The 23,586-nt window shown below is 46.2% G+C and overlaps 1 protein-coding gene across 3 annotated transcripts in view; it reads left to right on the forward strand.

The window, feature by feature from the left end:
• Nucleotides 1-23,586, forward strand: part of ANKRD11 (ankyrin repeat domain 11) — a 1,275,279-nt gene that overhangs the window by 1,222,630 nt on the left and 29,063 nt on the right. For all 3 annotated transcript variants that reach the window (XM_085639477.1, XM_085639476.1, XM_085639475.1), the window contains one exon: nucleotides 1,766-1,864. In XM_085639477.1, the coding sequence (XP_085495603.1) occupies nucleotides 1,766-1,864 (99 nt within the window). The remainder of the gene's footprint in view (nucleotides 1-1,765; nucleotides 1,865-23,586) is intronic.

Below are 23,586 nucleotides of genomic sequence, written 5' to 3' on the forward strand. Positions count from 1 at the left end.
AAAGACAAAAGTTGTAGATGAATGTCAGATGGCATTGAGAGGTCTTTCAGTCTGGTGACTGCCAATTGATGTAAGATCGAGGATTCAAGCTTTTCAAGTTGCCTTCAACTGGGTCGGCAAATGTATTTCAGGGAAGTTGGTGTCTCATTCCCTCATCCTTATTGTTTTGTATGGGCACGTTGTTCGAGTTGATGACCCAAGTACAACTGAAAGTTTGCTGTAAGTGGCGAACATCTGTGGGTGTGTGAGTGCACTGTCTCGATTGAGTCCTTAAAAAGGACGATTGTTAGATTTGTTTGTTTTTTAAGCCGAAAACACTAGCTCATAGATATAGGGGTCCTTTTGGCCCATTAGTCAAACATAGACATGTCAGCTCAGACAGAACTCCAAAGACTGAAAAGGATGGCTCCATCTTTGAAAGATGAATATTTGAATATTATCACATGTAGCCACAAAAAACAGATCACACAAAAGAAAATCAGTGGGCCTCAAGTCTACTGTACTTAACAAAAATAAAAGGCTTCTTGAGCCTTTGATAGCAAAGGCATCCAGGTGTGTACCTAAAGCTTTTGAAACTTTAAGCTTGATTAATTAAGAAATTCCATAGAGACAAGCCATTAACATTAAAAAGAACGTTAGTTTGGGAGGGTGTGGACAAATCTTACCCTTCCCTGTCCAAAGACCAATGGAAAGGAACTTCCAAAAAGTGTTGTCTATAAAACTCCTATCAGAGAAGAGATATTGTAGATCTTGAAAGATAAACAAGGTTTAATTGAGGGGTCTAGAATGTCATCTTAGGCCCGCAGGGCGAACGAATGTGGATCCCCAATTTTGAGGTGATCCTGGCTTCAAAGTTTTGAGTCCTTGGGGATCCTGCTGCTCAGGAACCAGAGATCTCCTTAAGCCCTCCTTCCAGGAACTTTTATATTGGGACCTCCCTCCTTTTCTCCCTTTATGGTGTCATTGAAGTGTGTGGCCTTTGGTCCAGTAAGATGCACAGAATTTGAATACATGTAGGCCAGACCCTCACAGGTCTTGCAAGAGAGGTAGCAAAGAGTTTGTATAGACTTGATCGCTATGGTGACAACCTCTCTGCTGACCATATCCACTCTGATTGCATGTGTGCGCAATTCAGGCTTCTCCAGCGGCAGGGGCAGCTGTGACAAATCTGGACAGTGGTAGGTGAGATTTTACTGCTTGTCGGCAGTCGAACAAAAACAGTTGGAAGAGCATGGACATTGATTAATTTGTCTAACCTTCGGAGCCATCTTGCATTATTTAGGAAAGTGTTCATCCTCTCGTATCTTGACTTGCATATTTATGAGTAATATTTAGTGGTGTGTTGTGATTAAAGTACTATCGCTTAAAAGAAGAAACACTGTCTAGGCATACATAATGGTCTGCTATTCTGGTGATCTGAGTCTGACATCCAACCATCTGCACCTCACCACCTCCTATTAGAAAACCTTAAATTGATCTATTCTACTTCGTTGAGGATCAAATGTTAAAAAAAAGTTGGTTTTTGGTGTTAATTCAATAGTTAGACGTGCCCTGGACAACAGAGGTAAACTTGATTGTCACAATTACAGCCCAATAACCCCAGAATTCCCCCTGGACCCCAGAGCCAGTTTTGTCAACACTTTTGACATCATTTGGATGGAAAGTGGGTGATTAAATGCTTGAAGGTATGTGCAGGTCACTGATGTTTGAGAAGGTTAATTTACATAAGTGTCATAGTAATTCCAAGTGTATATTCCATTTGCAGATTGCCCCACCCCCTTCACTGTGTGAACCACTGAAGGAACTCTTCCGTCAGCAGGAGGCAGTGCGGGGAAAGCTACGTCTCCAGCATAGCATCGAGCGGGTAAGGATATTTAGAATTGCAATGATTGGTCATTTCCTGTTTTTTGGTTTACTTTCTAAAGGTTTGTCAGATAATGTATGACATTGTTTAGAACACTGATAAAAGCAAAGTAACTTTCTAATTTAAATGAATATTGTATGTGAGTAAGAAGCCAACTTTTGATGGGTGCTAGGTTTGTTGCAAACGTCTTTCAGAATTTGCCTGAGGTGTGGGTAATACTTTTATCTGCTCTAGTTTAGAAATATATTGCAGTTCTACCTTAGGGTGTTTCAGCAAAAAAGTGGAATATTTTAGTATTTTGATGTTGGTTTGAGGTCGAACCTAGCGGCAGCGCACATGCACTGCTTGCTCTGCGAGGCATGTAGTAGTAGAGTATGCTGTGTGAGCCTCGCCCACTCTCCGGCCATACTTTTCATTGGCTGGTGTCATTGTCCTTGGTAAATGCTGGCTTCAGATTCATTGAGGCTTGTTAGTCCCTCCTTGTTACTGCCTTGTCTCCATTTGTTACCGCCCATGAGGTCTGGACCTTTTACTGGTGTTACATGCTCTGCTTTATAAGTTGGTGAGTACTATTTTCCTTATTTCTCTTCCCCTATTACACACACTACATAGCAGCATGCCTACTACTATATTTAAATTACTACACGGTCCGCGTTGACTATAGCGACCGCACTTATTTAATTTATGGCGCGGTCCGCTTTCAGTTTAGCGGCCACACTTATTTAATTAAATATTTTACAGGCGGCCGCTTTCATAGTAGTGGCCGCGCTTATTTATTTGATTAATTAATTCGCTCGGTCCACTTCCACATCAGCGGCCACACACGTTTCTTAATTAATGTATTTTTACTTTGTGTAAAAGCGCACATATGTGCTTTTACTTTAATATTGTCCTTGCCCCTTTGTGTAGACGCTGCTCACTGTAACCTGAATACCGTGAGCAGCGTCTAAATAAATGGGCATGGCCAACATTGAAGTGCTATCACATTTGCGAGAGTTTGAGCTATTGGCATTAAAAATAACAATACCTTTTATATATGGGTTTGGTTTAAAACGCAAATAAAAGGCATTGTCATTTTCAATGCCAATCGCTTAAACGCTAGCAAAAGCGAGACTTATTGCATTGAAAATGCTTGTTTTTTTACATTTCTCGCTCAGTCTAATATTGCAGTGCTCTCCCATTTCCTCCTCCCTTCCCCGTTTTCCACTTTTCTACCTTCCTTTCCGTTTTGCCTGAGCTTTCTTGGGAAGATTGGTGTTTTTGTTTGTGATTACGAAACTAAAACCAAAGCAACAATTTAAAACGCAGAAAAGAACCAACAAATATAATATGGAAATATGAAAACAACTCTTCAATACTCTAAGTCTATTTTTTTTTTACACCCGGAGGTCCTTCATTTTAGTGGCGTTTATTTAAAACAGTTCCTAAACAACGAACGCTGAAACAATCATAACGCCCCACCAACCCAGGACGCCATTAGCGAAACAAAAGGCAAGTGAGTTGTTGTGCACCTACATATGGCTTCTAACGTTATCATAGATAAAGCAAAATCTTAGTGAGGGAGACATCAAATTATGCGGCAATACATGGCACATTATTTAGCAGAGTGCTGTGGGGGATAGCATTTCACTATTTTCTCATTTTAACACACACTAATGGTATTTGGACAAAAGTGTTACTGAATTAATGCAATTTTAACACCAGATTAGAGCGCACGAAAGGAGAACAGCGAATCCTTTCAGATGGTGGTTGGGCCACGTTCTGCCTGTAGCGCTTTTTTAGGTCGAGCTCTATGGGAGGTTTCTTGTGAGCACTCCAAACTTCCCCGAAACTTCTCCGTGTGGTCGGTCTGGCAACTCCCACACATTCGATTGGCCTTTGTATGTGGCTTTCAATAAGGAAAACACGCAAATGGCCAAAGGCGGGTGTATGTCCCACCTCTTCTCTAAAGGTTCACTCCCACGGCGTTTTGCTCTTGGGAGCGAGCAGCAGCGCGCAGGGTGGGAGCTGCATTCCTCCTGGGTCATGTTACACTCTGCGTGCTTTCGCGTTTGCTTGTTGTTGATTGTAGTAATTGTGCTCTTGCAACAAGCCTGTTTAAAAGGCCGTGGGTGCTTATCGTAGCTCCTGCGCTTGCACCTCCTTCACCGCCGTATGCTGCAGCGGAGCACTTGGGAGCTCGCCTGATGATGCCTGTGTACATAAGGCTCTTGTTTGTGCCTGAACTGGGAATGATTCTCGCAGATGTTTCCATTCCATTAAAGGCGCTCTTGCTTTTCCAGGCGCTTGCTGTTCTAGATGGGTGATTCTTATGTACTTGTGCTCGAGTCTCTAGGCTGGTGTCGTGTTCATTGATGTTGTACTTCGAGAGAGGATGCTCCATTCTCCAGTATTGGGGTGTCTTTCATAGATTCACATGCTTGAATATTCCCCGTCGTCGGAGTGGGAGTCCCACGGTAAATAATATAGCAATATATACAGCCATAATATATATATATATACATAAGTAATCATATAAAACAGAGATATAAGTAAGTAATAACATCAAGAATGTCCCTATATGAAATTTCCATAGAGATACATGGAAAGAGAAAAAAGACATTCGTAGTCTATCTCTGTCATTATGTTAGTCCGAACTCCGGCCAATCAGGCGCCAGCTCCTCTCTAGAACCTTCTCCTCAGAGCTCCTCACCTCAGATTTTCTACCGCACGTCGTGTGAAAGGGAGTCTCCCTGAGCTCTGCTCAGTTTTTTCTCTTCAGGATGACTTCAAGTAAGAAGTCTTTGTTTAGACCTTGTTCTTTTGTGGAAAGCTACGTTATTCTCAGAAGATCCACACAGTAAGTGTATTTACTGTCTTTACCCTACCATGAAGTGAGTGAATATAAATTCTGTAGAATTTTTTCTACAAAAACTCTGAAAGACAGGGAAGGCCGTCTCTTGTTGTGGCTCCAGAGACTTAAGGATAAATATGAAGTAATTTTCTGAGATAGAAAACTTTACTTCTGGCCGTTCCCACACAGCCTCAAAACGCAGTAGTGTACAGGAGTTACCTACTCCTTCCTTAAAAGAAGAAAATGTCTCTGACTATGACATCTGCCACTTCTTCTTCTTTGAATACTGCTGTGTCGCCCACGAGACATAGTTCTCAGGCTAGTGAGGTTTTCAACTTTCCAGTTTTTTCAAAGATGGCTTCATCGTCTACGATGGCTCCGTCTACGAGGGCTCCGTCTACGAGGGCTCCGTCTACGAGGGCTCCGTCTACGAGGGCTCCGTCTACGAGGGCTCCGTCTACGAGGGCTCCGTCTACGAGGGCTCCGTCTACGAGGGCTCCGTCTACGAGGGCTCCGTCTACGAGGGCTCCGTCTACGAGGGCTCCGTCTACGAGGGCTCCGTCTACGAGGGCTCCGTCTACGAGGGCTCCGTCTACGAGGGCTCCGTCTACGAGGGCTCCGTCTACGAGGGCTCAGTCTACGAGGGCTCCGTCTACGAGGGCTCCGTCTACGAGGGCTCCGTCTACGAGGGCTCCGTCTACGAGGGCTCCGTCGACGATGGCTCCGTCGACGATGGCTCCGTCGACGGTGGTTCCGTCGACGATGGCTCCGTCTACGGTGGTTCCGTCTACGGTGGTTCCGTCTACGGTGATTCCGTCGACGATGGCTCCGTCGACGATGGCTCCGTCGACGATGGCTCCGTCGACGATGATTCCGTCGACGGTGGCTCCGTCGACGGTGGCTCCGTCGACGATGATTCCGTCGACGGTGATTCCGTCGACGGTGATTCCGTCGACGGTGATTCCGTCGACGGTGATTCCGTCTACGGTGATTCCGTCTACGGTGATTCCGTCTACGGTGATTCCGTCTACGGTGATTCCGTCTACGGTGATTCCGTCTACGGTGGTTCCGTCTACGGTGGTTCCGTCTACGGTGGTTCCGTCTACGGTGGTTCCGTCTACGGTGGTTCCGTCTACGGTGATTCCGTCTACGATGGTTCCGTCGACTATGGTTCCATCGGCAATGAATCTTTCGATGGTGGTTTCCGTCGACGATGGTTCCGTAGACGATTCCGTCTACAAAGATCTCTTCAATAGCCTTCTATGCCTCAGAGCCCGTTGACTGCAGTCTCATCGGTAAAAATAAGGGTTTAAAAAAGACGACTTCTGCACAGAGGTCATTAAAAATCCAAATCTCTTCGACATATACAGCGACTACTTCGTCCTTTGCTGCTGTTCCTTTATTACCATTACCACCGAGTACTTGACAAGAAAGGTCGGGTGAAGTTATATCGGTGGAGGATTCCCGCCTTCCTTAACCATTGTTTTACCACTGACTCAGATCAAGATTCAGAAGAAGGTTTAGCTGAATCGGTTGTGACAACTATAATCGGCGGTTTTTCCTTTATCACCACAAGTGTCTGTGGTTCCGCTTACTCCAGTGGTGCCAACAACTATATCGGAACCGGTACCGGCTCCAATACTTTCTGTGGTAATACCTACAGTACCGCTGAGACATTCTTCAACTCGGACAGTACCTCCTCATGATACTGAAGAAGAAGAAGAAATTCCTCAGGACAGGGAGGATGGTGAGATTCTCGATGATGGTGGCGATGCTGATGATGATGATGATGGTATGGCGGAGTGGGATAACTATCATGCCCAAACACCATCTCCCTCTCCGGTGCTACCTGGTGACTCACCACCTGTTGATATGCAAGTTCCACCAGTTAAGGGATAGGACAGCACTAACGTTCAAATTAACGAAGGATTATTTCCTGTACGATTTCAAAGATCAGCCTGTTAAACAAACACATACAATCCCTATAATCGAATTTATTGGGGAGGAAGGCAAAAAGATTATGGAGGCCTCATAGTCTTCCAGCACGGGTGCCTTGATTGGAGAAAAAGGTACAAATCACCATTAGGAGCACCAGCGTGCCTCACTGGTCAAGCGAAGCCAGATTCTGTAGTCACACAGGCAGAGCAACGCCGGGCTAGAAACCCTGCATCTACGATCACTGCACCACCTGATCGTGATGGACGTCGTTTGGATGCCATAGGGTGAAAATTCTCTTCGATGGCTTCCACCATGGTGAGAGCGGCTAATGCTTTGGCCATCCTGGGTCGTTAGGACCGTCAAGTATGGGCGGATATGTCAACACTAGTTGAGCAACTGCCGGAACCGTCAAAGACCATGGCATATGACGAAGAAGAGGTTTTATTCGGAGATCAGGTGGATGAAGCTCTCCAATCGATAAAGAAAGATACAGATACTGCTCGCTCTCTGGGCACATTGCAATTTTGATAACAACCCTTTCAGGGTGCACGCGGACGCGGCACCTCTATTTTCGAAGAGGAATCAATCAATATCGACCTTATAACCAGGGTTCAAACCGATATTCCTCTAACCAACAGCAAACTTCTCGACAGCAGTCTTCCAAGACTTACAGAGGAAAATCCTCTTACAAGGGTTACACTCCTAAGAGACATGACTTCCATCAGTCCCAGAAAATTGGAGATCGAATCTATCGGTACTATTTTCAATGGTCCTCCATACAAGGAACCGTTGGGTTTTGGAAATTATAGCAAGAGGTCACACTTTGGAGTTCATCGAATTCCCTCCACCCACACCACCTACCGGACTGCCACCGGCTCATATCAAAGAACTGTTACAACAAGTTCAATTTCTATAACACAAGGGAGCCATAGGAGTAGTACCAAGATTTCAAAAGAGGGAAAGGATTTATTCCCGATTCTTCCTTAGCACCAAAAGGAAGGGGGAATGGAAGCCCATTCTAGATCTGAGGGCTCTCAGCAGGTATCTAAAGAAACATTCTTTTCGTAGGCGAACGCATGTAGAGATCTTGCGATTATTTTCACAAGGAGATTTCATGGAAACAATCAACCTCCAAGATGCATATTTACATATCTCCATACTACGACAACATCGGAAATTTCTTCGTTTTCGAGTGGGTCGAGGGGATTTTCCAGTTCAAAGTTTACCATTCGGACTGCGCTCGGCCCCTCGAGGGTTTACAAGGGTGCTAGCCCCTGTGGTAGCGTCCTACGTTCCAGGGTGTTCAGATCTTTCCATTTCTGGACGACTATCTCCTAAAATCACAATCGAAAGTTCAACTTCTACAACACACACATCTTTGACAGGAGGTGGTTTCGCGCCTTAGGGCTCTCCATAAATACCACAAAGTCCCATCTACTGCCTTCTCATCGCACGGATTTTCTGGGAGCAACTTTAGACACAGTGTCAGCAAGGGCACTTCTCTCCCAAGACCGTCTTCAAAAAATTCTCCGACTGGTAACCCTTATCAGATCAAAAAGACCCGTTTCTGTAAGAATATTGAAGTCCTTTCTGAAAATGGCGTCATCATGCATTGCATTGATCCCTCATTACAGATTACAGACACGCCCCATCCAAGGAGTACTGGATGTCCAAGAACGCCAGGTTACAGGTTCTTTGAACGATGTTGTAAACGTCACAGATCGGATGAAGTTGGCGCAAAGGTGGTGGACGCAACTGTTAAATCTAACGGAAGGCATTTCTCTTCTGACAATGGTACCAGACATGACAATAACAGACGCCTCTCTGGAAGGATGGGGTGCTCATTTGGAGGTTTTTATCAATAAAAGGAAAATGGTCAATATGTCAAAAAAAAAAAAAAAAAAAAAAAACCTGGCACTTCTACAGGTTGGATCTCATGGCTATATATTGCTGGCTCTCAAAGCTTTTCATCCTTTAATCCAAGGAGAATCAGTCCTGATACAGACAGACTATACAACCTGCATGCACTATATAAACAAGCTGGGCAGGATAAAATCTCCGAAACTGTCTCGACTAGCTCAGTCGATTTGGGATTGGTCTATCAACCATCGCATCACGATATGCAGCAGTTAATCGACCGGGGGTATCCAATATCCTGGCGGATTCCCTGAGCGGGTCCTCCTCATCGACCCATGAATGGGAGTTGCATCAACCAACTCTAGAGAGGATATTTCAACGATGGGGTCGCCCACAGCTGGATCTCTTTGCCACACTAGAGAACCGGAAATGCCGTGATTACGCAAGCTGGCTTCCCCACAAAAGATCTCTGGGCAATGCCTTTTGATGGACTGGTACGATCTGTTTGACTACGTTTTTTCTTTCCCCAATCCCACTCGTACCTCGAGTTTCTGTGGTAGATGCGGAGGCAACCTTGCCATCTACTTCTATAGCCCCCCGTTGGCCTCGGCAGGCATGGTTCTCAGAACTACTCCTATTGTCTCAATCCGAACCAATCATTCTACAGCCTCGTGCAGATCTACTCACGATGGACAAGGGGAAAATTGGTCATCCGAATCCCTCCTCACTGAGCTTATCAGCTTGGAACCTGAGCACTGTGAATTTGCCCATTTGGATACTCCACAGGACTGTAGAGACATTTTAGCTCAGGCGAGGGCTCCTTCTACGGTGAAAACGTACAAATTAAAGTGGAAAAGTGTTCCCCACTGGTGTGCATCTAATGGGGTGCACCCGTTTTCACTCCACACCAGAACAATTTTTACCGTTCTTCTTGCATTTAGCTAACTCCGGGTTTCTCTCATGCAACCTTTAGGGGTTTTTTCTGGCGGCAATTTTCCGTTTCCGTCAGGATGGTTCAACTTCCCTTTTGTTTCTTCAAGGATTATCCATCAATTCGTCTAGGGGTTATTTTGTAAATCTCCTCCATTGTGGCATCTGAACATCGTATTGGCTCAACTAATGAGACCACCGTACGAACCGATTCACAAGGTCGAGTTGTAGTATCTAACATGGAAGGTGGCTTTTCTTCGGGCGCTAACGTCTTCACGTCGCGTCCGTGACATTCATGCATTTACAATAAATCCACCTTTTTCCTACAGTTCAAACCAGATTCTGTAGTAGTGCGTACAGATCCAAATTTCTTGCTGCAGGTGCCTTCAGACTGTCATATTAACGAACCAGTGATTTTAAGAACTTTCTTTGCTATCCGCAAACTCCTACGGAGCAGAGATTACATTCCCTGGATGTGAAACTAGGTTTAACATTCTACATCAGCAGAACGGCTGCTTTACGAAGGATTGATCAACTATTCATAGTTTATGGACGCTTTCACAAAGGTCGTCCAGTGACGAAACCAACTATTGCACGTTAAGTTTCAGCTGCCATCGTCTTCTGCCATCAAAAGGCAAACAAGCCATTGCAGTCACCAGTGAGGGCTCACTCCACCAGAGCAATGTCTTCCTCAACTGCTTTATTTGCTGGAGTGCCTTTGCATCAGAGCTGCAGAGCAGCTACGTGGTCGAGCAGACACACGTTTACAAGACACTATTGCTTGACAACTTTAAACGAGGAGGATGCTGCAGTTGGGCAGGCAGTGCTTCGCAATCTTTTTAAATAAGATGAGCCTCTTCCTTCCCTCCTCCATATTGTTTCCATTTATAATTGACATAATGATGCATTTATACTGTTACAGTTATTCAGTACTGTCATATGCATAAGAAGATTGATTGTCATTACAATTTCGAAGCTGTGTGATCATGGAAACAATGATATTGTTACTGCTAGCTATTCTATATTCAAGCATGTGAATCTATGAAAGACACCCCAATACTGGAGAAGAACAATTGTTACTTACCTGTAAACAGGTGGTTCTCCAGTATTGGTGTCTTTCATAGATTCACATGCGACCCTCCCTCCTCCTTTCAGAGGCTCTCTTCTCCTCATACACTCTGAGTCACTATGGTGCTACGAAAATCTGAGGTGAGGAGCTCTGAGGAGAAGGTTCTAGAGAGGAGCTGGCGCCTGATTGGCCGGAGTTCGGACTAACATAATGACAGAGATAGACTACGAATGTCTTTTTTCTCTTTCCATGTATCTCTATGGAAATTTCATATAGGGACATTCTTGATGTTATTACTTACTTATATCTCTGTTTTATATGATTACTTATGTATATATATATATATATTATGGCTGTATATATTGCTATATTATTTACTGTGGGACTCCCACTCCGACGACGGGGAATATTCAAGCATGTGAATCTATGAAAGACACCAATACTGGAGAACCACCTGTTTACAGGTAAGTAACAATTGTTCTTCTCCCATTCTTGTTTCCTAATTTGGTCGGGTCTGCGTTGCCCTGCAGCTATTTACGCGGCCAGCCGTGCTGTATTAGTCTGGCAGTTTATCGCTGAATTGCAGCAGAGTGTTTTGTGTGCACCTTGTCTCTGTCCTGGAATGGCGCTTTCTGACCTCTTGCTCGCTTGCTCACCCTCCTCCTCTGTCTCTCTCCTCACCTTCCTCCTCTGTCTCACTCCTCACCCTCCACCTCTGTCTCTCTCCTCACCCTCCCTCTCTGTCTCTCCTCACCCCCACCTATGTTTCTCCTATTAGCTTCCGCAGCTGGATCCTAACTGGGACTGAATTACTGTGAAAGTTGCTCGTCTACCTACACCTCGGCAAGGCAGCAGTAACCAACATTGGCAAAGCTAATTAGTCTCGCCTAGACGAGATTAATTGGCTTTGTCAATGTGATTTTTAGCCATGTTGCACAGCGGCTGATCTAAACATTTTTGTGTAATAAAACGTTGCCATGCGTTACCTGTCAACGCGCGATGTCGGTCACGGACTCCTACCTGGTATGTCTGTGGTGCCTGGAGCGCGACCACGAATCGAAGTCTGGCTCCGACTGCCGTGCCATTACACCGAAAGCTTTAAGAGAGCGGTCCCTTAAGCTGCCAGCGGCCAGCACCACGGCGATCTTCCCGGAAATCTTGCTTGTGCTCCCAGTCGAGAGGAATGTCGGAGCACCGCTCCGGAGGTTCAAAGTCTTCTTCCTCCCAATCGAAGTAATCTAGGTCAGTTAAGAAGCACCATAAAAAGCGCAAGAAGTCGATGCATGCTTCGACTTCGCCCCTTCTGTCACCTTACAAGATGGAGGAGTCTGTGTTCGAGGGCCTGCTCCACGGAGCAGGTGCTTGAGTTGGCTCTGAGTTTCCCCTCCCTTTCCGGGGTCAAGGAGCGACCCCCCCACCCAGTTGAAGATATTTTATGACTCCATGTGCACCGTATTTGGGCGGCCTGACCGTGCCGGCGTGCCTTCAGGCCCTGCAGGATTAATGGAAAGAGACACCACAGGCTCCTCTTGGTTCAGTTCCTGGATCTGGACCAGCGCCAGACGTACCTCTTTGACCTTCCCTGGCACCCTTCCCTCTACAATGATTAAATGGACTGGTGCGAGGATCTGGGTGATGCCAGCGGCTTGGACACCTCCCCAGAGCCTGGCATCCTGTCTCCCCCTAACCTGGCTAGGGAGGAGGTGGCTTCATTTGCAATGGTGGTGCGTATATGTCTTGAACCTGCAGCTTCCAACAGTGGCGGTCAAGACTAATGTCTTGATGGAGGTCCTGCAACCTGGTGTCTCCACCTCTGAACCCTTGCTGCCATTTAATGAGATCTTGACCGACGTTTTATTGGGTGCCTTGTCCAAACCCAGCACAGGGGCTCCTGTGAACAGAACTATCACCCGCCACCACTGCCCTGCACAGGGCGACCCAGCTTTCCTCTCTAACCACTCCACCCCAGAGGGCTTGATGGACAAAGCCTGTACTTTGTGGCGTGTTCCCTTCTGCACTTCCGGATAGGGAATCCAAAAGGCTGACTTGATTTGGTAAGAAAATCGTCTCTTCCAGCAGCCTAGCATTGCAGTCGGCAAACACTGCATGCCTCTTGGGCCGTTATTCCCATTCGCTTTAGGAAACTGTTGCATGGGTGCTGCCACAAGTCCCAGGCTGTCCTCTCACAAGCGACTGCGTACATGAGTGAGATGCAGCAAAGTTTGCCATACGCTGTGTCCTGGATACAACAGACTCACTGGGCAGAGCGATTTCCTCGACGGAGGCCGTTGGGTGTCACGCCTGGTTGAGAACGTCTGGCTTATCAGGGGATTTCCAAGCCAATCTTATAGACCTACCCTCTGATGGCTCTCATCTCTTCGGAGACAGGGCAGACTCTGTGCCAGAGCGACTTAAGGACTCGTGAGCTACAGCCAACTCCTTGGCCCTCTTGATGTCATCCTGGCCTGCGTCTGCCTTTCATGGCTACGGAAGGGCTTCCAACCATGCCAGCCCTACCCCAGCCAGAGAAATGTGCTAGTCCCATAAAATTTGTGCAGCTGTGGACACGATTCACCCAGACACTGTGGGTCGGGAGGCGGAAGTCAGGTCAGACAACCCCTCCTCGCTTCCCCCTCCACCTGCAAACCTTCCTAGTCTAATCCTCCCAAATCATGGGCGTCTAGTGGGTGGCAGGATATGCCATCACCTCCACCACTGGCACAATATCACCTTGGACATGTTGGTATTGCAAATTGTCCGAAAGGGCTAATCCCTCCACTTTAAGACTACCCCTCCTTCCGTGTCTCCAAATTACGATCGGCTGACGGAGGATCACCTTGCCTTACTTCGCGAGGAAGTCAAAGCTCTCTCGGGCAAGGGAGCTATAGAGAGGGTTCCCGGGCCAGAAATAAGCTGTGGTTGCAATTCCCGCTATTTTTTGTTTCCAAAGAAGGATGGAGGCCTTCGTCCTATCCTAAACCTCAGAGCCTTCAACTACTTCCTCAAAAACGAAACGTTCAAGATGCTCACTCTTGCTCAGATCCTGTCTGCCCCGGACCCGGGTGACTGGATGTTTAGCTTTGGTCTTGCAGGAAGTCCATTTCCACATTCCTGTCCTGCCTGCCCATCGACGCTACTTGCGGTTTACGGTGGGACACGAGCACTTTCAATTTATCGTGCTCCCAGGCGATGGCAGTGGTCACAGCCCATTTGCAGACATCAGGGGTTCCAGTTTTCCCCTATCTCATAAGATGGACGCATAGCTTTCTGGGATGGGGTGGTCATCTGGGAGAGGTGGAGATCAGAGGACTCTGGTCTCTGGCAAAAGCCGGGTTCCACATCAAACTGTTGGAGCTTGTGCCATCCGACTGGCACTGAGACTTTTTAACCTCCTTCAAGGGGTGGTTAGTTGAAGTGTTCACAGTCAACACTTCCACCATGTGATACTGCAACAAACAGGGCGGGCGAGGTTTTGGGTGCTCTGTCAAGAGGCCCTGCGACTCTGGACTTGGCTGGAACAACAGGGCATGTCCCTTGTGGTTCAGCATCTGGCTGGTTCCCTTTACGCCAGAGCGACAAACTCCACCATTGGTGCCTATTGGATCACGAGTGGCGTCTCTATCCGTAAGTGGCGCGTGTTTGCTTTCAACAGTCTGTAGGCTTTGGTTGGATATGTTCGCTTCCGTAGAGAACGCACAATGTCAGCAGTTTTGTGCATCTGAAATTTCTAGGGCAGCTCTTGCTCGGCTACGCTTTTCATCTCGATTGGAGCACAGGCCTCCTGTACACCTTTCTGCCCATACCACTCCTGTAAAGAGTGCTCAAATTGATCCGCAGCGACCGGGCCCAAGTCAGTCTTGTGACTCAGGACTGGGCACGGAGAGTTTGGTATCCCGAGCTTTTGCAGATGAGAATAAAACCTCCAATCAGGCTGCCTCTTCGGGAGGATCTTCTGTCACAGCAGCAAGGGAGAGGCTCCTCCACCCCAACCTGTACACCCTCCGTCTCTTTGCATGGAAATTGAGAGGTGACAGTCGACAGCTTTTGACCTTCCTCCCGAAGTCTGTGAGGTTATTCTGGCAGCCAGGTGTCCCTCCTCAAAGTGTACGCCTGCTGATGGCAGAGATTTTGTAAATATTGTACAGACCAGTCTGTTGATCTCTTGTCTACCTCCCTTTCCCACATTCTTCTTTTTATTCTTTCCTTGGCCCTGCAGGGCTCTGCTCTGGGCATTTAAAAGGGTTACCTTTCAGCCCAGTCTGCTCTTTTTCGGTTGCCAGATCAACCATAGTTTTTAAATAGACTCTTGTACAGAGACTCCTTAAGGGGTTTACTGATTTGTTTCCCCCTTCCCCCTTTATTATGCCCCTGTGATACCTTAACTTGGTCCTCACCCTCTTGATGTGTGCACCCTTTGAACCACTTCACAATTGTCCCCTCCGGCTACTTATTATCAAAACAGTCTTTTTAGTGCCAATAACTTCTGCCAGGGGGGTGAGCGAACGGCATGCTCTGTCATCTCAGCCTCCTTACCCTGACAGTCTTCCCAGACAAAGTAGTGCTCTGCACTAGGCCTTCTTTTTTGCCTAAGCTGGTGATGCCTTTCCATCTAGGCAATCTGTCACCTTGCCCACGTTTTATGCTCCTCCGCACCTTTCTAAGGAAGAAGAGCGTCTCCAACATATGGACTCAAAAAGAGCAGTGTTCTACCTTGATCGCACTAAAGAGTTTCAGGTGACCAACTCTTCGTAGGGTACAGTGGAGCAAAGAAGGGACTTGCTTTGCAGAAGAGGACCATTTCACGTTGGGTCATCCTTTGCATAAAAATGTTATGCTTTGGCAAAGAAAAAGACTCCTGATGGCCTTAGAGCGCATTCAACCAGGGCTAAGGTAGCCACCACCCCTCTTCAGTGTGGTGTTCTGGTACTTGACATCTGCCAAGCGGCCACGTAGGCATCCCTGCTCCCTTTGCCAAGCATTACTGCCTGGACAATCTGATCCGCAGGGATGCCTTTTTGGCCGTTCTGTCCTGGAGAACTTTTTGGTTTAAAGCTTTTCTGCAGTCCCTCTTCTGGGCATGGTATTGGTTGGTTATCTGTTCACAGGTAAGGTATCTGCTCCTAGATGTCTGTACCAGATGGACAAGTTACTTACCTTCGGTAACGCCTTATCTGGTACAGACATGATCTAGCCACAGACCCACCCATCTTCCGGGCACTGCTGATTCGTTTTTAGTGTCAGATTTGTTTCCCTTCCGGCCCCTAGTTGTTTTTAACACACCATAGTCAGTCACTTCATGGCTCCGCGCTTCTAGCTTGGAAGGTTGTGAAAAGTACTAACGTCAGCGAACCGGAGAGGTGCTTATATAGACTACTTGCACGGCACAACGACGAACCTGGCGCCTACGACGTTACGCGGAGTCAACCAACTCCACCTTTCTGCGCCCAGGGGTACTGCTATTAAAAATTTGCCGGATCCAGCCTGATGCCTGGAAATTCACAGGTAAGGAATCTGCGGCTAGATTGTCTCTACCAGGTAAGGCGTTACCGAAGGTAAGTAATTTGTCCTTTAGTGTGTCTGCCATTCTAGATTGTGTTATAAGCAGTCCACCACCCACAATCTCATAATCCTTGTCAGAACACCACATTTGTTTTACACACCAGACAATCAAAAAATCTGGCGAGAAATGCCCTCCCTACTGCAACATGAAAGTCTCCCAAAATTAAAGAAAAAATTAAGCAAACTTGTTTTTGGGGATTAAGTAAGAAAGGTATCAGATGTTCTATATTTAAAGCACTTCTAGTGCTATATGTTGATTCATTCATGCTATACTTAGGATGGGTCATTGTTGCATTAAATTGCCCTTCAAAGACCATTGCTCAACATGCATGAAATAAAAATCCATAAGAATTCCTAAGTGTGATTCAGTGTGTCCCTTTGAAAGAGAGGATTTTTCCGTACCCCCCTCCCCTCCTGCAGAAATCCATGCGTTAACTTTAGGTAGTCAGTCGATAGTCATACACGTCCACTTTCGGGGATGCTTGTGTGATGTAAATTACTTACCCCCTAAATGCTGAATCAAAGCGCCATTGATTTGGCATTGTCGGTAAGAGGGTGATGTGATGCTGCAAAATAAGACCAATATTTTTATTTAAAAAAGGATGCTTTTAATTTCAGCAGTCGTATGCAATTTTTTGGTAATATGCGATCTGACTGAAAATACTATAGATAAGACAAGTGTCCCCATTTGGGGCTCTTTCTGCCAGGCGTAACAGTTTAAATAAGAGCATGCTGCATCGTGGGATTTTTAGTCCATGCTAGCGCCTGAAGCTGCAATCAACAGATTGTAACATGCCGTTGGCCTGAAGGTCAGTCTTGAGTGAAGGGCTTCAAATGTGACATTTATTTGGGCAGCTAGGCAGCAGTGCAAAGAATACGGTTGTTAATTGTGGTTGGGGTATGTACAGCCCTTCTCAGCGCAGCATCTTTAACAGATGAATGAATTAAAAGAAAAAACTCTTTTACACATTAAAATATTATAGGAGACTACCAAGTCAAATAATAAAGGTAAGTTTGCGTACAGGCTGTGTGCTCTGCTGCAAAGATTATAAAAACTCTGCTAAAATGTCTCAGAAGGAGCTACCCTCCTGTTAGTGTACCAGTAATCTGACCCTGCCTCAGAGGCGTAACACTCACTAAATGATGGAACCTCTAACAGAATAAGTCTCCCATCTCTCTCATATATTCATTGGTCTTGGGCTGAATGCCCCCCCCCCCCGAAGGGTTGGGGCTCCCTGCACTGCAGGGGCAGCCGAGGCCTGCGGTACCCCCCTGCCTGACACCTTTCGTACCATCATCTCTTTCAGGGAAGTCACGAGTTAACTATAAATATTTGTACCATGGCCAATGTTTTTTGATTAAGGTATTTCAGACTGTGAAGTGAACAGATGTTGTAGGCGTTTCTATTTTCTGGCTAAGCCTGTAGCCAGTTAGCTGTCTCTTATCGCCTCACCACAATCGGGATTTATGGGTGGTCCAGAGCACCTTCCCTATGTTTGCTTCTGTCTGGTAGTTGTTTTTAACCTAATAACTGGAGTGTATGGAGTTCCCAGGCACTTCACACTGTACAAAGATATAATGCGTCCTGCTTCAGGATTTGACCTGCACATAAATAGTATTGAGTCGAGCAACTTCAATATGGGTGAGCAGACAAGAACACGAATGGCCCCACACTCCGTTCTGAAAATTTTATAAACATTAACTGAAATTAAGTGAATTTGTAGGAACAGATTAGCCTGAAACGAGACCTTTAGCCAAGTCATAATCACGTGGGTAAGGCAAGGAGTGCACAAGGAAATTACCATTGACTTGCAGGCTGAAAGAGAATGCGGTAAGGCATGCAGACATGTGCCAGGTATGAGCTGTCCCTCCACAGCATCACTGAGATGCGGCTGTTTGGAGCAGTACAGTGTTAAGGCACTGAATGATCCGTAGGGGAGCCATTGCAGGCAGTAAGAGATGCACAGCATTGCCAAGTACCAAACATCAGGGGTTAGACCAACGCATTTTAGTGCTGGTATCTGTATCACCCCACTAAAATGTATTAGTCGCTCATAATAGCGCTCCTGGGGCCACCACAGTACAACAAAGGGCCCCAGCGCTGTAGTTTGTTTGCTCTGGCAGTGCCTGCACTGCTATTACTGTTCCCAGCCTACCAAAATTGTCTCAACCTACATTAATTTACACAGGGCAGAGCGCTGTTGTCTTTGTTTACAGTGGCATTTCTTTAAAGGATGGCAGGAACTGGCTGTTTCTAATCAAGCTCAGCCCGGCCTGTCTCTAAATCTCTCTGGGTCTCTTGGTCTGCCTAAGTAAGGCTTGGATGTGAACAACCTAAAACAACGCAGTCAGATGATTATTCGAACTGCACTGTGTCCCTGCAGCAAATGGGTCAGGTTGGTGCCTTGCCTGTTTGTTTCCAGCAAGACACCACCCTACTGTGATAGCTCAGCATGAGTTGATGATTGGCAAAGGAAGACAATGAGGTGGCGGGCAGCAGCTTTATTTTTGCTGCCACGCCAGCCTCAGAAGGAAACTATTGGCGCCTTGTTCTATTGCTGCTCCTCACAGTGCTCTGTCTCCTGTAGATGAGGTCCTGCATGCAGTGGTTTTTTTTAGGTCTTGCTTAGGCAGCGCATGCGTTGTGTCTTCAAAACATGCTGTATCTAGAATATGTTGTTTAAACACCGCCCATCTTCCTGTATGGGCCCCTTTACTGTCCTTAGTAAATGGCTGCTTTTTATTGGTTAATAAGCTCAGTAGTCCCTCCTTTTCTGAGTTTGTAACCTTCCATGAGGAATGCCCCTTTTACATGTGTTGTTACTCGTTATGGTATTCATTCGTTTTGGAGTGCTCCTTTTTTTTTTTTTTTTTTTTTTGCTCGTTTAAGCTCAAGAACTGCACGTGCCCACGGTTGCTCCCTCTCCCCGGCTTCAGCCAACTCCTCAACCTCCCCGTTCGCTCCCTCTCTTCGACTGCAGCTGCCTCCTCCTCCCTTCTGCTTTTCAAACGCATAGCCTGGCATCCCGGTGCCTCTGCCTCAGAGCTGAATTAAGTTTGCAATCTGTGGGTCTGATGATACCAGCTTTCCTGTTGGCTAATAAGTAATTAAGTGCAGGCGCTAATGCGCTTGCTGAGGTTTCTTTTGATACTCTTATGGCTGCCTGGGCAGCCGATATCAGGCATGGGAGGCATGCGTGGGAAAACGGGGTGAGCTGGAAATGCCAATCATCTGCCCACCTCTGGTGCGCTGCTCTCTTCAGGAAACTCGGAAAAGCATGTCCCGTCGCACTCCGGCCTCCCCCCTTCTGCTCTACAGGGATTACTGGCAGCAGCTCGCCTTACACAGCTCCAGATGAGTGACTCGGTGCATGGGTGCTTCAGATACCGCAGGCTTGCAAAGGAGTACACCGTGTGACCCGTGACATTTATTTGGGCACTTTTTGCGTTTTCCCTTGTAAATAATGCCATGTGTATGCCTTGAAAATTATGACGCGCAGTGTTACTATTCCAATACATTATAAATGCACTACAGTGACGCACCATGCAGGGGTGAGCATGTTAGACTGGTCCCCGAGGCCTGTTCTGTAAAATCAGAATATGTTCCCTGTGGAACACTTCGGTCTGCTTTCTCTGCCCAAAATGAAATCCTGTTGATTTCAGGAAACAGCCATGGACAAAATATTTCACCACGTCAGAAGCGTTTCTGCAGTTACATCCGAGGGCAGTAGCTCTCACCATTGGCACGACCTGTCGAAAGGTTAAGAGGGTAAGTGCCTTACTCTGCAGTGCATAGGTCATTCTTGTTTGTGCCTTTGGCGGGGCGCACGCACACCAAGGCGCCGGTTTCTCTTCTAGACACCTCAGCGATGGCTCGAATAAATGCTTCCGCCTAGAAGTCTGTCACTATATAAAAAATATCTTTCTGTTCTAGAGATGTAATGTTCTCTCGTAGGGGATTTCCATGTATAGTCACTTGAATAGTCCTGCCCAAGTGCGGGGACCCCGGAGCTCTTTAGATACATCTTCTTAAGTGGGATGTTTAACCTGAGTTGGAGAGGGAACGTCCCTAGATGGAGAACAGGTTGGAGAGTACTCTGAATCCGATGTATAAATAAGCCTCCTCTTTTTCCGCGCCTCCTGAAGGCTTGAAAAAGCTGACCAAGTCCCTGAAAATCTTTCCGTCCCTCTTGATGTCGATCTACTCGTCGACGGCGACCTTCAACATCTCCTCGAAGGAGTATCTTGTCTCAACGTTGCATGATGATGTCTCAACGTCGAGCGACGACCACTCTGCATCTACTGACGTGTGAGTGTGTTGGCGATCAACGGAGGTGTCTCGACGTCGAACGACTGACTGTGTGATAAGGTCCTCGACGGCGACCTGCGTAGTGTCACAGTCGGCGGTGGGCTTCCTGACACAGACTGAGGTGGGCTTCCCGACACAGACTGAGGTGTTCTCGTTAACTGCTTCGTAATCGACGTCGATCATCTTCTCAACGTGGAACGGTGACGTTATTTTGACTCCGAGCTCTGGGTCAACGGCGAACAGGTTAGAGCTATACTTCCTCTCGACGTCGACTAGGACCGGCGTCGTTTTTCAGCCTTTCTTCTGCTGGGGAGCCCCCCCAGAGACTGAAGACAGAGCCCTGGTGGAGGACTGACCCGCTCTGAAGTCCCTGCTGTTTTCGTCGCTCTTCTGCTCCTTGGAGACAAATCCTCACAATGCAGGGTGCGCTTAGAGAAAGTTTTACAGATGGAACAGGAGTCAGGAACATAAGTAGCAGGCAGGCACAGTATACACACACTGAGGATCAGTCTTGGCCTTCGTCCTACCACAGTCTGAACACTTATCAAAAAGAGATGGAATTTTTGAGTGAAAACTGTAAAAATATCCTGTCCGAAAAAGACAGAAAAACGTTGGGAAAGACCAAAGACGTCGAGTGAAGTAGCTATTGGTTAAATTTAGCAGGGAATTTTGAAGAAGAAAAACAAAATTGGTACAGCTCAATGCTCCAGGGTCCTGACAGCAGGAGCTGGAAAAAAGAACTGAAGTAACTGCCACTAGCTGTGCCTGATGGGATACTGGTGGTCTCTGTATTCTTAAAGGCACAGGTTCTATTTTTGAGACATATAATGGCAGCCTATGGGGTTATTCTGTCCTCTCCTCATCTGTATCATGAAAAAGTTTTGTGAAGGGGATTCTTCTGTGTTAAACACTTCAAAAAAAATTATAGAAAATATAGTATACTGGCTCCCTTTTTTCACTACAAGATAAAGATGCGGCCAGTGTAGCCTATTTATTTAGGCTGCATTATTGTCTCTCCAGCTCTTAAGTGTCTTTGCAAGCCTTCCTGAAGAAAGGCGAAAAATCCCACTGAAGCAGATGTATCTAAAGAAGTGCTCCGTGGTCCGTGCACTTGAGCAGGACTATTCAAGTGCTTATGACCTATCGTGGAAATACCCCTACATGAGAACTAGAGTTACAGGTAAGAAACTGTTCCTTTTCACTTGTAGGAGTTCGTCATTGGGGATGGAGGTCTTAAGCATACCCATTCAGAAGTAAAGTGTTGTGCCATGTTTCCTCAGACTTGCACATTGATACGATGTTTCTGTACTTGTAGAAGAACTCCTAGTCACACCTGCACCCAATCTCCTTTCACTATACATTTTCCCTCACGGAAAGCACAACAAATGCACCGAACAGTTTCTATGTGCTAGACTGTGAATAGAGCTGGGCATTGAGCTTGGCTGGGCAGTTAATACTGTTTCTGGACTCTATGCTGGTTTTGATGTTCCATTGTCAGTCAGGTCAAATAAGACTTTTAAATAGACATTACCAGTGGTTCCGTAACTTTTGACACCTGAAGACCCCGATTGAGTCACAACTGGAAGCCGGGGACCCCTAAGCAATCTGAATGATTTACATTTCAAACATTAAAACAGTAATTCAAAAAAATTAAACAGGTGTGCACACAAAACAAATAGTCGAATTACTAAGGATTTTAGTATTTTATATTGAAAGAATCTGCAAAAACCTTTATTGGGAAGGTTGGTGCTGCATCTCCGTGACTAACTTTTAAATGGTTGGTTTTATTTCTCAGTATGGGGCTCCTGCTCCTACCAGGGCCAGATTGGAAACCCAAAGCAGCCCTGGCAAATGTTTTCAGACCAGTCCCCATACAGCTCACACCAAGTGCAGTGAGTAAGCCTAACCACTACAAAGGGGGCTTTGGGAGGCTCTCCCCCAAGAAAATTTAGGAAACAATATTGCGTTCTACAACACATTTATCATTATATATTGAATTGTATTAGCTTTTAAAGAATAGTAAATGATGACCTTACTATGCACCAGGATACGACAATCTTTATTGGGGTGCTTCAATGATTCCCTTATTATCACCATCCAACAGTGCCTCTCATGTCTCCATAGTCCCTCTGTCACATGGATTTCATTTGTTTTACAGCATCTCTCATACCATTGTAGGATGTCAGAGCACTTTGCAACACACACATTTACAAGCCCCTTGCGCAACCGGTGCGTCACAAAACGTGACTCTCCGGCGGCGCATTTCTGTGCCCCATATTTACAAGGACAGGAAAAGCCACCCAGCGTGACTTTTCCTGTTCTTGGAAATATGGCCCCTTTGCACGCAGCACTTTGCGTGAAAGGTGCGTTCCATGGGTTTTGCTGTGAGTGTTCCCACGCAACACTCATGAAACCAGACACATTTCCAGATTTACGAGAAATTGTAAATCTGGAAATGCGTCTGAATGCTACGCCTTCCCAGGGGAGGCGTAGGGAGGTGCAACAAGGAGAAATGTATTCATTTCTCCTCGTTTTTTCCTCTCTCTATGCATGCTGCATTCTGCAGCATGCATAGAAAGATGAAATCCCCTCTAGTGATTGTTTATGTGCCGATCAGGAACCCTACCTGCACATAAGCAATCTCCCCACAACGCAGGCATCCTTGCACCATGGTGCAAGGGTACCAGTACCGGCGCATGGCAGCAGTTTGTGCACCAGTGAAAGGGAGAGCACTGAGATGCAACATATTGTTGTAAAAATGTTGCATCCTTGTGCTTTGAAAGTGACTAAGTGCGGCGCAGCCAAATGACTTGCAGCACTCACTGAGTCACTTTCCTTGTAAATCTGCCCCATAGAGATAATGAATCATACATGTAAACCAGCGTATAGAAAATGTTACATAAGGCAAAGGTGACGATAAGTTGTAGGATTCACGTGTCATTCATACTGGTAGGCATTTTTAAAGAAACTCAGGATTCAGGACATAACACAGTGGTTAGCATTGATTTTAACAATAAAACTTTATTTCCATTCAAATAAATCTTTTTAGCAGCATCAGGATAATGAAAGACTGGCAAAAAACATAAGTTACTAACTTGTACCATGCAGTTTGCAAACATCTTTTTGATGCCAGTTTATAGGTCACTGTGCTAGATCACGATTGTCACTTATAAACTGCACAGTAACTAAAGAATCTCTGTGACAAAAGCAGTAACCCACTGGCCTAT

Source organism: Triturus cristatus, chromosome 12 (genome assembly GCF_964204655.1).
Source record: "Triturus cristatus chromosome 12, aTriCri1.1, whole genome shotgun sequence".
In the NCBI taxonomy this organism is placed as follows: domain Eukaryota; kingdom Metazoa; phylum Chordata; class Amphibia; order Caudata; family Salamandridae; genus Triturus; species Triturus cristatus.